Source organism: Carcharhinus amblyrhynchos, unplaced genomic scaffold, assembly GCF_965287045.1.
Source record: "Carcharhinus amblyrhynchos unplaced genomic scaffold, sCarAmb.v2.hapA scaffold_85, whole genome shotgun sequence".
In the NCBI taxonomy this organism is placed as follows: domain Eukaryota; kingdom Metazoa; phylum Chordata; class Chondrichthyes; order Carcharhiniformes; family Carcharhinidae; genus Carcharhinus; species Carcharhinus amblyrhynchos.
This window is the reverse complement of record NW_027649825.1, coordinates 527,103-543,186: the sequence shown is the minus strand read 5'-3', so window position 1 is coordinate 543,186 and position 16,084 is coordinate 527,103. Positions and strand designations below refer to the sequence as shown.

At 51.3% G+C, this 16,084-nt stretch overlaps 1 protein-coding gene across 2 annotated transcripts in view; it reads right to left on the bottom strand.

The window, feature by feature from the left end:
- Positions 1-16,084, bottom strand: part of rnf115a (ring finger protein 115a) — a 38,982-nt gene that overhangs the window by 20,166 nt on the left and 2,732 nt on the right. For both annotated transcript variants that reach the window (XM_080182720.1, XM_080182719.1), the window contains exon 2: positions 1,600-1,658. In XM_080182720.1, coding sequence (XP_080038846.1) covers positions 1,600-1,658 — 59 coding nt within the window. The remainder of the gene's footprint in view (positions 1-1,599; positions 1,659-16,084) is intronic.

The window sequence follows — 16,084 nt, the reverse complement described above, 5'->3', positions numbered from 1 at the left end:
GTCAACATACTGAGCAAATTCTCACCCCAAACTGTCAACATACTGAGCAAATTCTCACCCCTAAACCGTCAATGTACAGGGCAAATTCTCACCCCTAAACCGTCAATGTACAGGGCAAATTCTCACCCCAAAACCGTCAACGTACAGGGCAAATTCTCACCCCTAAACCGTCAATGTACAGGGCAAATTCTCACCCCAAAACCGTCAACGTACTGAGCAAATTCTCACCCCAAACCGTCAACGTACAGGGCAAATTCTCACCCCTAAACCGTCAATGTACAGGGCTTGACGAGACAAGCTCCGAGCAGACAGGCTGGGACACTCCACCCCCCTCCCCCCAGGCTTGACCAGAGCCTCATCTTTGCCAAAAGGCCCAGGTAGCTTGGAAAAATTGCATCAGATGAAGCCTCGGTTTAACTTCTGACCGCTCCCTCTACCCCCTGACCGCTCCCTCTACCCTAGCACAGACAGATTATCAGCGCATGCATCAGCACACCTCCAGTGCAATGGGCTAGTTACACATGGTTCATTCCTGTCGGGATAGTTTCAGGAGCGGGTGGAGAGCGGCGAGAGGGCCTAGTCACCTGCAGCTCACTCACTCACCCCACACCAGAACTTCAGTTTATTTGAAAATTGCCTTGAATTCTCTTCCAATAGTATATATTTTTTAATTCATTCCTGGGACATGGGTGTCGCTGGCTGGTCCAGCATTTATTGTCCATCCCTAGTTACCCTTGGAGGGGCAGTTAAGAGTCAACCACATTGCTGTGTGGCTCTGGAGTCACATGTAGGCCAGACCGGGGTAAGGACGGCAGATTTCCTTCCCTAACGGGAACCAGATGGGTTTTTCCGACAATGGGTCATCAGTAGATTCTTAATTCCAGATATTTTTTATTGAATTCAAATTCCACCGTCTGCCGTGGCGTGATTCGAACCCGGGTTCCCCAGAACATTAACTGAGTTTCTGGATTAATAGACAAGCGATAATCCCACTGGGCCATCGCCACCCCTATCAGCCAGAGAGTCTTCGCCCCCACCATGCTTCCAAACTCCCCCCTACTCTCCTCTCCCCCATCATCCCTCTCTCATATTTGCTCTCCTGCTGGCTCCTTTTACTCCCTTCTCCCTCCTAACTTCACCCTCCACTCCCCTCATCCCCTTTCCATCCCAATTCCCCTTTCCTCATCTATTCCCTCCACCCTTCTACTCCTGCCTTATTCTCTTACCCATTCCCCTGCCTAATCACCCTCAGCTCAGCCCCTCCATCTCTCCCCAGTACCCTCTCTGAGGTAATATTTACTATCATGTCTCCCTAGTGGGAATGCCTAGAACAGTGCACGAGAACAAGCCAGTATCAGAGTCCCCTCAGTGTTCAATCATCTACCAACATTCACAAACTCATAGAGTCATAGAGGTTCACAGCATGGAAACAGGCCCTTCGGTCCAACTTGTCCATGCTGCCCTTTTTTGTTTGAGACCCCTAAGCAGTGTTGAAGGAGCTGAAAACACTGTTCTAGAGTCGGTGCCACCACAATGCTGGCCAGAGTCTGCACTGTCAGGACAGCAGCAAGTACAACAGTTCACAAAGCTTCCACGTACCTCGTTTCATCGGTGACCTCCTCTATGAAGCCGGACTCACACCGAGGGCAAGTGTATTCCTGGAAAGGAATAAATAAAACACACATCACAAGGAGCTGGGCGAGGATAGCGCAGAATCATGTTTATAACCGTCTGGCCCTGTGGCTGTTCAGGGCTGATGGAAAATAAAGAACCAAAAACAAAGAGAAGTACAGCACCGGAACAGGCCGTCTGGCTCTCCAACTCTGTGCCTGTACTAAACTGCCCTTACTCAGTCTGTATCCCTCTACTCCCTCACTATTCAGGTACCCATCCAGGTGCCTCTTAAATGTTGCTAATGTGCCTGCTTCCATCACCTCCTCTGGGAGCGCGTTCCAGGCACCCACCACACACTGCCTGAAAAATATCCCCGTTAACCTTTCCCCCCTCACATGAGGCTGTGCCCCCTTGTAATCGAGCGTGGGGATAAGCCTCTGACTATCCACCCTGTCGATGCCTCACAATCCTGTAGCCTGCTGAAGCTTTTCATCTTGTGCTGATAGGCTAAACACAAGAATACTAAATGTCAGAGAAGGAACAACAATATATACTGTGTGAGAAAAGGGGTACTGATCGATTGGTAATCCGATTGCTTGAGATATCCATGGCAAACGCACCAGGGAACTATTTAACCCCTTGCTTTTGTTTAGCGGATAAAGGAGTAATGTCCAGACACAATCCTATTGCCTGTAAAAAAAAAGTTCCCTGCATATGAATATAAAGTAAAAGGTTTATTTATGAGTGTCACAAGTGGGCTTACATTAACGCTGCAATGAAGGTACTGTGGAAAATACCCTAGTTGTCACATTCTGGCACCTGTTTGGGTTACACTAAGGGAGAATTTAGCACGGTTGATACACCCTAACCAGCACATCTTTCAGACTGTGGGAGGGAATTGGAGCACCCGGAGGAAACCCACACAGACATGGGGAGAATGTGCAGACTCCACATAGACAGTGACCCAAGCCGGGAATCGAACCCGGGTCCCTGGCGCTGTGAGGCAGCAGTGCTAACCCACTGTGTCACCGTGCTGCTGGGAATCGAACCCGGGTCCCTGGCACTGTGAGACAGCAGTGCTAACCCACTGTGTCACTGTGCTGCTGGGAATCGAACCCGGGTCCCTGGCGCTGTGAGACAGCAGTGCTAACCCACTGTGTCACCGTGCTGCTGGGAATCGAACCCGGGTCCCTGGCGCTGTGAGACAGCAGTGCTAACCCACTGTGTCACCGTGCTGCTGGGAATCGAACCCGGGTCCCTGGCGCTGTGAGACAGCAGTGCTAACCCACTGTGTCACCGTGCTGCTGGGAATCGAACCCGGGTCCCTGGCGCTGTGAGACAGCAGTGCTAACCCACTGTGTCACCATGCTGCTGGGAATCGAACCCGGGTCCCTGGCGCTGTGAGACAGCAGTGCTAACCCACTGTGTCACCGTGCTGCTGGGAATCGAACCCGGGTCCCTGGAATTGTGAGGCAGCAGTGCTAACCCACTGTGTCACCGTGCTGCTGGGAATCGAACCCGGGTCCCTGGCGCTGTGAGGCAGCAGTGCTAACCCACTGTGTCATCCTTTGCTGAACATGTGTAGCTTCTGGTAATATGTGTAGCTTCTGGTAATATGTGGAGCTCAACTCATAATTTTACACTGGCTGTCAGGGTACTTCTTAACACATTCAGGATTATTCAGCAAATGCTGTCCTGTCACAGAATCACATCAAATGTGATATATTAGATTTGCAAGTCCAGGACAGCTCAGTGCTCTGTCTATTGTGAACTGCCCAAGCGCGTGCTGTTTGATATGATCCGCGAGACACTGGGGCGTGCGGTCTATATACCTGGCATCACATTGGCACTGAAATTCAGAGACCTCATTACTCAATTCCGTGCGAGGCAGAACCGCTGGCTTAACGGCAGAATTCTGTCAGTGGAAAATCCCACTCACTTGTTTCACCACTTACTCAGATATTTCAGATGCACTTTCCTGTGGGACCATGACTGCCTGTGCCCATGCCCCCTCCCCCCACGTGGCCGCGCCCCCTCCCCCCGCCCCCCACGTGGCCGCGCCCCCTCCCCCGCCCCCCACGCCCCCCTTGCCCCTGTGGCTCCCCATGCCCTCTTCTCCCTGTGGGGTTGTGCCCCCCAGTCCCTCTGCAAGGCCGTCCCCCCCCGCAGTGCCCCTGTGGGAGAGGAGAACTGAATTCAGCACGGGGTCAGCCAGGGAGCTGTAAGATTATGACATTACCGATGGGATGAGATTAAAAGCAATGCCTCAGGCCTACCTCTTTGTATTATATATAAATAATTTACCACAGTGTGTGACTACAGACAATTATCTTCACTAAAATTATAAGAAATGCCCTATAAAAAAGGCTGACTGTATATAATTGAAAAGAGCAGATTGAAGAAGCCTCAGGAATTCTCCAGTTCTCTCCTTATCGATAAGATGGAATAAAGGATCCATCCCTGGCCAACGCTGTGTCTGAATATCTTTCGGGCTTTGGCAGTTTTCTGGAGGTTCTGCCTGGACGATAACCCCTCTCCCCTGGGCAGAATCTTGAAGCAACGCTCTGATAACAGACAACCAGTATAAAAATAAGGTCAGGGCCTTTTCCTTCCACGAGTCCCCCTGCCGCGGGTCTCCGGCGCGTGGCTCTGCCGCGGGTCTTGTGTGTGAGGCTCTGCCATCGGGCTCCGGCGCGTGGCTCCGGCGCGGGGCTCCGCCGCGGGGCTCCGGCGCGTGGCTCCGGCGCGGGGCTCCGGCGCGTGGCTCCGGCGCGGGGCTCCGGCGCGTGGCTCCGGCGCGTGGCTCCGGCGCGGGTCTCCGGCGCGTGGCTCCGGCGCGTGGCTCCGGCGCGTGGCTCCGCCGCGGGTCTCCGGCGCGTGGCTCCGCCGCGGGTCTCCGCCGTGGGCACAGGGCTCCGCCGCGGGTCTCCGGTGCGTGGCTCCGCCGCGGGTCTCCGGCGCGGGGCTCCGCCGCGGGTCTCCGGCGCGGGGCTCCGCCGCGGGTCTCCGGCGCGGGGCTCCGCCGCGGGTCTCCGGCGCGGGGCTCCGCCGCGGGTCTCCGGCGCGGGGCTCCGCCGTGGGCACAGGGCTCCGCCGCGGGTCTCCGGTGCGTGGCTCCGCCGCGGGTCTCCGGCGCGTGGCTCCGCCGCGGGTCTCCGGTGCGTGGCTCCGCCGCGGGTCTCCGGTGCGTGGCTCCGCCGCGGGTCTCCGGTGCGTGGCTCCGCCGCGGGTCTCCGGTGCGTGGCTCCGCCGCGGGTCTCCGGTGCGTGGCTCCGCCGCGGGTCTCCGGCGCGGGGCTCTGCCGTGGGCACAGGGCTCCGCCGTGGGTGCCGCGAGTGATTGAAAACTATTGCAGTAAGGTGCCGCAGGGTTAGAGTCCCTGACGTGCAACTTGAGGGTTAGAGTCTCCAACAGCATGTTCTGAGGGTTAGAGTTGTGACCAAAGGAGCCAGCTAAGATGGTGATTTACAAGAGCACGCTGGGATAATTGGACAAGCACTGTAACAGATAGGCTGCAACCTCAAAAGGAATTGCCACAATTTGAGATGAACAAGCTGCAGCTGCAAGCACTGGAATATGCAGGGTATCGGCCATTTCAGGTCAAACCAGCTTGTTCACCAGACACACAGGAGCCTTCGCTACTTACCTGGGAGGGAGGTATGTGACCAACGTGTCTCCAACACTTACAGACATGGATATTGGGTACACACCCAGAGATCAGGCTGGCAGCACCTGATTGGACTCTTACTGATCAAGTCCTGATCGACTGATTGGCAATGGTCAAAAATGAGGTATAAAAGGGTGCTGCACCATGGAGGAATCTCTGTCTCCCCTCAACACGCTACAACAACAGTGACCATCGCCAGCAATAACCAGCACGAGGAGAGCCACCATACCTGAGAAGAAAGGAAGACCAGAGGCAGAGTGCCAGACCAGACCAAAGGACCAGGCTACACAGAGGACTACACATACCAACACCCAGATAAAGGCCAATATCTGTCTGGATACTTTCCAGTCACGCAAAAACCAAGGTGGAGTATTGGATTTGAACTTTGGTATTCTACATAAGAACATAAGAACATAAGAAATAGGAGCAGGAGTAGGCCATCTAGCCCTTCGAGCCTGCCCCGCCATTCAATAAGATCATGGCTGATCTATCGTGGCTCAGTTCCACTTTCCCGCCCTCTCCCCATAACCCTTAATCCCCTCTCTTATCAAGAACCCATCAACCCGCTTCTTAAAAATATTTAGCGAGGCAGCCTCCACCACTTCAACGGGCAGAGAATTCCAGAGATTCACCACCCTTTGAGTGAAGAAGTTCCTCCTCAACTCCGTTCTAAACCGCCCCCCTTTATCTTGAGGCTGTGCCCCCTAGTCCTACTGTCTTTTTTGAGCGGGAAGAGTCTCTCCACCTCTATCTTATCCATCCCATTCATCATCTTATATGTCTCAATGAGATCTCCCCTCATCCTTCTAAACTCTAACGAGTACAAGCCTAGTTTATTCAGCCTCTCCTCATAGCTCAATCCCCTCAACTCCGGTATCAGCCTAGTAAACCTCCTCTGCACTCCCTCCAAGGCCAAAATATCCTTGCGCAGGTGCGGCGCCCAAAACTGCACACAGTACTGTAAGATTACTTATTGCTGGTTGGGTGGATGATTAATAATTGTGTGAGAATAAACATTCTACTAACAAGAAGTCTACTCACAATCCCTTGTCCACTGTATAAGGGTTAAAACACACTGTATTTTAATGGGTTCATGGTTCACAGGGTTAGGGATCCTGAGAGCTCAGCCTGTGGGTTAAAGTCCCCCAGTGCTCAGTGTGCTGGTAACAGGATTACAGCCTGTGGGTTAAAGTCCCCCAGTGCTCCGTGTGCTGGTAACAGGGGTACAGCCTGTGGGTTAAAGTCCCCCAGTGCTCCGTGTGCTGGTAACAGGGGTACAGCCTGTGGGTTAAAGTCCCCCAGGTGCTCCGTGTGCTGGTAACAGGGGTACAGCCTGTGGGTTAAAGTCCCCCAGGTGCTCCGTGTGCTGGTAACAGGATTACAGCCTGTGGGTTAAAGTCCCCCAGTGCTCCGTGTGCTGGTAACAGGATTACAGCCTGTGGGTTAAAGTCCCCCAGTGCTCAGTGTGCTGGTAACAGGATTACAGCCTGTGGGTTAAAGTCCCCCAGGTGCTCCGTGTGCTGGTAACAGGGGTACAGCCTGTGGGTTAAAGTCCCCCAGTGCTCCGTGTGCTGGTAACAGGATTACAGCCTGTGGGTTAAAGTCCCCCAGTGCTCAGTGTGCTGGTAACAGGATTACAGCCTGTGGGTTAAAGTCCCCCAGGTGCTCCGTGTGCTGGTAACAGGGGTACAGCCTGTGGGTTAAAGTCCCCCAGTGCTCCGTGTGCTGGTAACAGGATTACAGCCTGTGGGTTAAAGTCCCCCAGTGCTCCGTGTGCTGGTAACAGGATTACAGCCTGTGGGTTAAAGTCCCCCAGGTGCTCCGTGTGCTGGTAACAGGGGTACAGCCTGTGGGTTAAAGTCCCCCAGTGCTCCGTGTGCTGGTAACAGGATTACAGCCTGTGGGTTAAAGTCCCCCAGTGCTCCGTGTGCTGGTAACAGGATTACAGCCTGTGGGTTAAAGTCCCCCAGGTGCTCCGTGTGCTGGTAACAGGATTACAGCCTGTGGGTTAAAGTCCCCCAGGTGCTCCGTGTGCTGGTAACAGGGGTACAGCCTGTGGGTTAAAGTCCCCCAGTGCTCAGTGTGCTGGTAACAGGGGTACAGCCTGTGGGTTAAAGTCCCTAAATGCTCGGCCAGCGGGCTAACGTCTCCTAAAAGCAAGGAATTCTAAATATTATCGGCTAATTGGAAACTCAAGAGTCGGAATCAAAGTGCCCAGAAAAGGGAAGCCCCTCTGGCCTGTATGTACGTACATTACAGATCTGGAAGCACTCAGAACCTCAACAAACAATGAAATAGACTGAAGGGAAAGTGGGTGTTTTCCTCCAGAGGCAACTGGATTCAATTGGGATAGAATAGAATATTTCAGGAAAACCTTCAGGGGAAAAGAGAAACATGGCAAGAGAGACATGGGATGGTCACAATTTATGAGCTGGAGACAGGAAGCTGAGAAAAGGAAGGGTCCAGAGGTAGGACAAGAGAGGATGCAGAATATTAAAACAGGAAAAGAGAAAGGAAAAGTAAAGATGATGAGGTGGAAGAGGTTCCCAAGTTCATAAGACATAGGAGCAGAATTAGGCCATTTGGCCCATCAAGTCCACTCTGCCATTTGATCATGGTGGATGTGCCCCTCGTCCCCATTTTCCTGCCTTCTCCCCATAACCTTTCAACCCCATTACTAATTAAAAATCTAACTCCTCCTTAAATGTACTCACTGTCCCAGCACCCACTGCACTTTGGGGCAGTGAATTCCACAGATTCACAACCCTTTGGGAGAAGTAGTTTCCCCTCCAACTCTGTTTTAAATTTGCTGCCCCTTATCCTGAGACCTCTCGTCCTAGAATGTCCCACAAGAGGAAACATCTGCTCCATGTCTACTTTATCCAGATCTTTTATCATCCTGTAAATCTCAATCTGATCTCCCCTCATTCTTCTGAATTCCAGAGAGTATCGGCCTAAACTGTTCAATCTCTCTTCACACGACAAACCCCTCACCTCCAGAATCAATCTAGTGAATCTCCTCTGAACTGCCTCCAATACATCTTTCCTCAAATACAGGGATCAAAACTGTACACAATACTCCAGCTGTGGCCTTACCAATGCCTTCTTCAACAATACTTCCTTACCTTTATATTCTATAGCTATAAATGCCAGGTTGAAAAATCTAAACAGTGTGAACCGGTCCAAAAGTCTAGTAAAACTCCCAGGAGCGTAATGATGCCTGGACCAAAAATACCGACAAATGATGAGGATAATGCGGAGAGTGAGTGGACTCCCCTATACCCTACCCTTCCCTAACCCAACCAGCTCCTTCAGCCCATTACTGAACCGATTCCAGCTCCATCTACCTCCCCCAGTGTACAGTTCACCAAGACAGAACCAGCTCTGACCGGTACTGGTTCAACAGTGTTTTATTACAGCGGTGTTGAGGGGTTTACTCCAATTGCGGTGCAGACAAGAGGCCAAAAAAATTCGAGAACAGCCAGGGTCGTCACACCAGATGCCCCCGAGGGCTTTCCCCAGACCTGACGGGGTCCCCATTCGTGTACACAGACCGTGGACCCTCTCAGAGTTAAGAGCAATGTTGATTCCATGCCTAATTCCAAAAATGAAATTGACAAATTTATACATAAATTGGAAGTTCTACCAAAATGTCATAACCCCACTAAAGAAGTCTCACAACACCAGGTTAAAGTCCAACAGGTTTATTTAGAATCACAAGCTTTCGGAGCACTGCTCCTTCATCAGCCGAGTAGCGGTTTGTGGTACCTGATGAAGGGGCAGCACTCCAAAAGCTCGTGATCCTAAATAAACCTGCTGGACTTTAAACCTGGTGTTGTGAGACTTCTTACTGTGCCCACCCCAGTCCAACGCCGGCATCTCCTCATCCAGGCTCCCATTAAAGATGACATTGATAAGGTCCCTGGTACCTGAGTGTGGCCAGCCAGGGAGGTAATTCCAGGGAAAGTGTAACTGGCTCAATGGTGACATCAAGGGGGACTGCCTCAATACTCTGTGGTCTGAATTACACACACCTTTGTGTGAGCACTTCCTGCCTGCGGCTGATTGGGGTAAGATTAATAACAGAATACAAAAACCCCGTCACATGGAGTGGGCGTATTCACAAAACGTCTAACCTTGATCCAGAGCAGGGAGGTTAGTGAGTGTTCCTGTAAACAGATTGTAATCTTGAATGATATAACTGTTCCATACAGCTTGCATTGAATGAGAAACAAAACCATTCAATAAGTTATAAGTGTCTTACAACATTGTCCGCATCACATTGAGCATCAGCAGCAGACGGCTAAAGACAGAAAAGCTATGGCATGGCAGCACAGTGGTTAGCACTGCTGCCTCACATTGCCAGGCACCCAGGTTCAAACCTGGCCTCGGGTCACTGTCTGCGCAGAGTCTGCACGATCCCCCCACCCCGTGTCTGCGTGAGTTTCCTCCGGCTTCCTCCCACAGTCCAAGGTGTGCTATGACTGTTCAAGCTGAATTGCCCCTTAGTGTCAGGGAGACTAGCTAGGGTAAATGTATGGGGTTATGGGGATAGTGCCTGACTGGGATTGTTGTCTGTGCAGACTCAATGGGCTGAATGACCTCCTTCTGCACTGTAGGGATTCTACTCTATAAAGTACTGGCAGTGACTCTGGGTGGCTTCCAGGGAGCACCACAGCACCGATATTGGGGTCCAAACAAAAAGGGTAGAGGAAGAGGCAGAGGAGCAAGAAGCTTACAGGCAGGGATGCCTGTTACAGTCAGTGGGGCACGAGCGTGTCCACAGAACAGAACCAATATTAATCAGGGAACACTGCTTCATTCAGCTTGATTAACCCATTCGATTCGAGCCCTCAGGTCCATACTGAACTGTCACTATAATCCCAGATATCATCTCAATTGTATCACAGCTTGGTATGGGCTCCTGCTCTGCCCAACACAAGAAATTACAAAAGGGTTGTGAATGAAGCCCAGTCCATCTCGCAAACCAGCCTCCCATCCATTGGCTCTGTCTACACTTCCCGCTGCCTCGGCAAAGCTACCAGCATAATCAAGGACCCCCCCCCCACCCACCCCGGACATTCTCTCTTCCACCTTCTTCCGTCGGGAAAAAGATACAAAAGTCTGAGGTCACGTACCGACTGACTCAAGAACAGCTTCTTCCCTGCTGCTGTCAGACTTTTGAACGGATCTATCTCACATTAAGTTGATCTTTCTCTACACCCTTGCTGTGACTGTAACACTACATTCTGCACCCTCTCCTTTCCTTCTCTATGAACAGTATGTTTTGTCTGTATAGCACACAAGAAACAATACTTTTCACTGTATTAATACATGTGACAATAATGAATCAAACCAAAATCAATTAGTAACAATTGATAAATACTGATTTACAAGAAGTGGTGATTTCCCTGCTGTCAATGAACACACTGGGGATTTCCTGATACATGGGGTGACCTACTCCACTGATGGAAGCACTGACTACCCCACCCTGCAGGAATTCACATCTTGAGTTGATGTGGTGGGCTAACAAGCCAGCCTCTCTCAATGCCACTGTTGATAGGGTCCCTTCTTCCGTTCAGGGGCATTCAGGAGAATATCAACTGTTAATTTCTAATAATGTCCCAATCAACATACCGGGCAGAGATAAAGTTAATCTTTAACGATTAGTCACAAGTAAGGCTTACACTAACACTGCAATGAAGTTACTGTGAAATTCCCCTGGTCACCACAGTCCAGCACCTGTTCGGGTACACAGAGGGAGAATTTAGCATGGCAATCCAACTACTAGCAGGTCGTTCAGACTGTGGGAGGAAACCGGAGCGCCCAGAGGAAACCCACGTAGACACAGGGAGAATGTGCACAGACAGTGACCCAAACCGGGAATCGAACCTGGGTCCCTGGCGCTGTGAGACAGCAGTGCTAACCCACTGTGTCACCGTGCTGCTGGGAACCGAACCCGGGTCCCTGGTGCTGTGAGACAGCAGTGCTAACCCACTGTGTCACCGTTGTGCTGGGAATCGAACCCGGGTCCCTGGCGCTGTGAGACAGCAGTGCTAACCCACTGTGTCACCGTGCTGCTGGGAACCGAACCCGGGTCCCTGGTGCTGTGAGGCAGCAGTGCTAACCCACTGTGTCACCGTGCCACCGGGAATCGAACCCGGGTCCCTGACGCTGTGAGGCAGCAGCGCTAACCCACTGTGTCACCGTGCTGCTGGGAATCGAACCCGGGTCCCTGGTGCTGTGAGGCAGCAGCGCTAACCCACTGTGTCACCGTGCTGCTGGGAATCGAACCCGGGTCCCTGGGGCTGTGAGGCAGCAGTGCTAACCCACTGTGTCACCGTGCCGCCGGGAATCGAACCCGGGTCCCTGGTGCTGTGAGGCAGCAGCGCTAACCCACTGTGTCACCGTGCTGCTGGGAATCGAACCCGGGTCCCTGGGGCTGTGAGGCAGCAGTGCTAACCCACTGTGTCACCGTGCCGCCGGGAATCGAACCCGGGTCCCTGGTGCTGTGAGGCAGCAGTGCTAACCCACTGTGTCACCGTGCTGCTGGGAATAGAACCCGGGTCCCTGGGGCTGTGAGGCAGCAGCGCTAACCCACTGTGTCACCGTGCTGCTGGGAATCGAACCCAGGTCCCTGACGCTGTGAGGCAGCAGTGCTAACCCACTGTGTCACCGTGCTGCTGGGAATCGAACCCGGGTCCCTGACGCTGTGAGGCAGCAGTGCTAACCCACTGTGTCACCGTGCCGCCCTATGCAAGTCTACTATGATCTATTATGCAGGTTACGCTGCACCCTCATTTGTACACTGGGAGGAATTATCTACAAGTGCCAGAAAAACATTATGGACATATATTTACACTCACAGAGCAGACTTTTACTACGGGCCCCGTTGTAGGGTGGTGCCAGGTTACAATTCCAGGGCTTTCTCAAAGACTAGACCAGGTTTTGACACAACACTGAAATGGTGGCACCAGTACCTACACTGTGGGGTGGTTAGCACTGACTCACCTGACGTAGGAGCAGCACTCTGAATGCTTGTGCTACCAAATAAACCTGTTGGACTTTAACCTGGTGTTGTGAGACTGCTTACTGTGTCTCACTACGCCAGGGATCCGGGTTTGATTCCCCACTTAGATCACTGCCTGGGTGGAGTCTGCACATTCTCCCCGTGTCTGTGTGGGTTTCCGCTCCTGTTTCCTCCCAGTCTGAAAGATGTGCTGGTTAGGATGCATTGTCCGTGTTAAATTCTCCCTCAGTGTCCCCAGACAGGTGCCAGAGTGTGGTGACTAGGGAATTTTCACAGTAACTTCATTGCAGTGTAAATGTAGGCTTATTTGTGACAATGATAAACTCCCTGCCGCTCGGGAGTATGCCAGTAGATCTACTGTGGCATACAGAATATGCATACTGGAGGAGTACTCTGGAATATCAATGAGAGGAGTGTATCAGAGAGTCTACACTGGAAGAATATCCACATTTTGAGTGTATACCAGAACAATATCCATTTTTGAAAAGTACACTGGAAGAATGTCCACAATGAGACTATACCATGCAGGAAGAATATTCACACAGGGAGAGTGTATCTGAAGAAAATTCACACGAAAGAGCATATTGCAAGAACGTCCAGACTGGGAGGGTACACAGGAAGATGTACACAGGGCGAATGTACTGGGAGACTTTCCACCCAGAGCTCACTGGCAGAATATACACAAAGCTATACCCGGAGAATATACTCAGAGCATCAGCCAGAAACATCTGCACACAGAGCACAAGCAGATCCTCACAGATAAGATTGCCAGAACCATTTGCACAAAAAATATACGGGAAAAATATTCACATGGACACAATACAATGGAACCGGGTCCACACCCATGGCAGAAACCGAAAATATGTTCATCCTGTGGCAGCATATTCATACAAAGATGACACAATGGAAACAGAACTACACCAACCGCAGACACGGGGCGCGCGCCCGCGCGGACCGCAGACATGGGGCGCGCGGACCGCAGACACGGGGCGCGCGCCCGCGCGGACCGCAGACACGGGGCTGCAGATACCATACACATATCCACACAGGCAGCAGATACTAGATGCATATCCACATAGACAGCAGATACCAGACGCATAGCCACAGTCAGCAGATACCAAAACATATCCACACAGCACATATTGCAAAGACAGTGTATACTGGAAGCAGCTCTACACAGACAGCATATCTCAGCAAATCCACACACAGAATACATAGGGAAGGATATATGCGCACATGCACATACACAGTACAATACAAGAATAGTCACAGCTAGAATCTATAAAGACAGAATATACTTGAAGACTATCTAGAGTATCCTATAGCCACAAAGAGAAAATATACCAGATTCATGTCCACATAACGAGTGTTCACACACAGAGAATAAACCAGAAGAATATCTACAAAGGGAGGATACACCAGAAGAATATCCACACAGAGAGCCTCCACCAGACCCCTGTCCACACAGAGAGATTCCATCAGATCTCACCTATTCACAATATATATTAACGATTTGGATGAGGGAACAAAATGTATTATCTCCAACTTCTTAGACGATACCAGGTTGGGTTGGGGGGGGGGGTGGTGAACTGTGACAAGGATGCAGAAATCATTCAGAATGATCTGGACAGGTTGAGTGAGTGGGCCAATCAATGACCGATACAGTATAATTTGGATAAATGTGAGGTTATTCACTATGGAAGCAAAAACAAGGTGGCATATTACTACCTGAATGGCTGTAAATTGGGAGAGGGGAGTGTGCAGAGGGATCTGGGTGTCCTTGTGTACCAGTTACTGAAGGTAAGCATCCAGGTGCAGCAGGCGGTAAAGAAGGCAAATGGCATGTTAGCTTTCATGGCGAGAGGTTTTGAGCACAGGAGCAGGGATGTGTTGTTACAATTAACAGGGGCCTTGGTGAGGCCACACCTAGAGTATTGTGTACAGTTTTGGGTCTCTTTTTCTGAGGAAGGATGTTCTTGCTCTCGAGGGAGTGCATGTTTACCAGGCTGATTCCGGGGATGGCGGGACTGATGTATGAGGAGAGATTGACTAGGTTAGGATTGTTTTCACTGGAGTTCAGGCAAATGAGGGAGGAATCTCATAGAGATTTCTAAAATTCTAACAGGACTAGACAGGGTAGATGCAGGGAGGATATTCCTGATGGTGGGGGGAGTCCAGAACCAGGGGTCACAGTCTGAGGATTCAGGGTAGACCATTTAGGACGGAGGTGAGGAGACATTTCTTCACCCAGAGAGTGGTGAGCCTGTGGAATTCATTACCACAGGAAGTAGTTGATGCCAAAACATTGAAAATATTCAAGAGGCGGCTGGATATCGCACTGGGGGTGAATGGGATTAAAGGTTATGGGGGGAAAGCAGGATTAGGCTGTTGAGTTGGATGATCAGCCATGATTGTAATGAACGGCGGAGCAGGCTCGAAGGGCTGAATGGCCTCCTCCTGCTCCTATCTTCTATGTTTCTACGTATCCACTACATTTCCAGAGCAACTGTACCAGATCCATGTCTTCCGCCCAGTGAGCGTATACCAGAAGCATATCCGCCCAGTGAGCGTATACCGGAAGCATATCCGCCCAGTGAGCGTATACTGGAAGCATATCCGCCCAGTGAGCGTATACCGGAAGCATATCCGCCCAGTGAGCGTATACCGGAAGCATATCCGCCCAGTGAGCATATACCGGAAGCATATCCGCCCAGTGAGCATATACCGGAAGCATATCCACACGCAGAGTTGAAAACAATCTACTCCATCCTGCTATTGAACTTGCTTAAATTGCTCCTTCAATTCAATTTCTGACACTCCATCAGGGAGTGGCAACCCACTCTGCTCCTCTCTGGGATACTTGATGTTTAAGCTGCTGCATAAATACGCCTTATGGTCAGGGTACTTAGTGATGCACGTTGATTCTGCCAGGCTTCTCAGCAACACTACTGCAGATACCAAGTGAATGTGACAGGCAGCAGCTACGGACTGTACTGTGCATCACAGAGAGTCTGACAACTTCAGGCCAGAGCTCGAGAGAGTCACAGCTCCCAATACATTTCAGGTACGCTCCACAGTGCCGTTGTGGCGTCGATGTTTAACACCATCAGTCTGGGCTCAAATTAAACAGGACTGCAGAAGATAACATACGTATTGTGTGGTCAGCTACTGCACTGCCCGATTCTGGGTACAGCTCCACTCTCACTTACCGAGAGTAAAACACATTAGCCAGAAATAGATTTTACATGACACACCCATGGGGAAAGTCACCCTGGACTTTTACTGGGTCAACAATTAACAGTAGCATAGATAGCAATAGGGCTCCAGGGGCAGTGGCAGCAGTGACTGAGTGACAGTGTGAGGGAGCTGGGTTAACATGAGTACAGATACAATCAGTAACACAGGGTGCTGGGGGGTAGAGGGATTACTGAGTGACAGTGTGAGGGAGCTGGATTAACATCAGTACAGCTACAGTCAGTAACACAGGGTGCTGGGGGGGTGGGGGGGGGGAGAGGGGTTACTGAGTGACAGTGTGAGGGAACTGGATTAACATCAGTATAGATACAGACAGTAACACAGGGTGCTGGAGGAGAGGGGTTACTGAGTGACAGTGTGAGGGAACTGGATTAACATCAGTACAGATACAGACAGTAACACAGGGTGCTGGCGGGGAGAGGGATTACTGAGTGACAGTGTGAGGGAACTGGATTAACATCAGTATAGATACAGACAGTAACACAGGGTGCTGGAGGAGAGGGGTTACTGAGTGACAG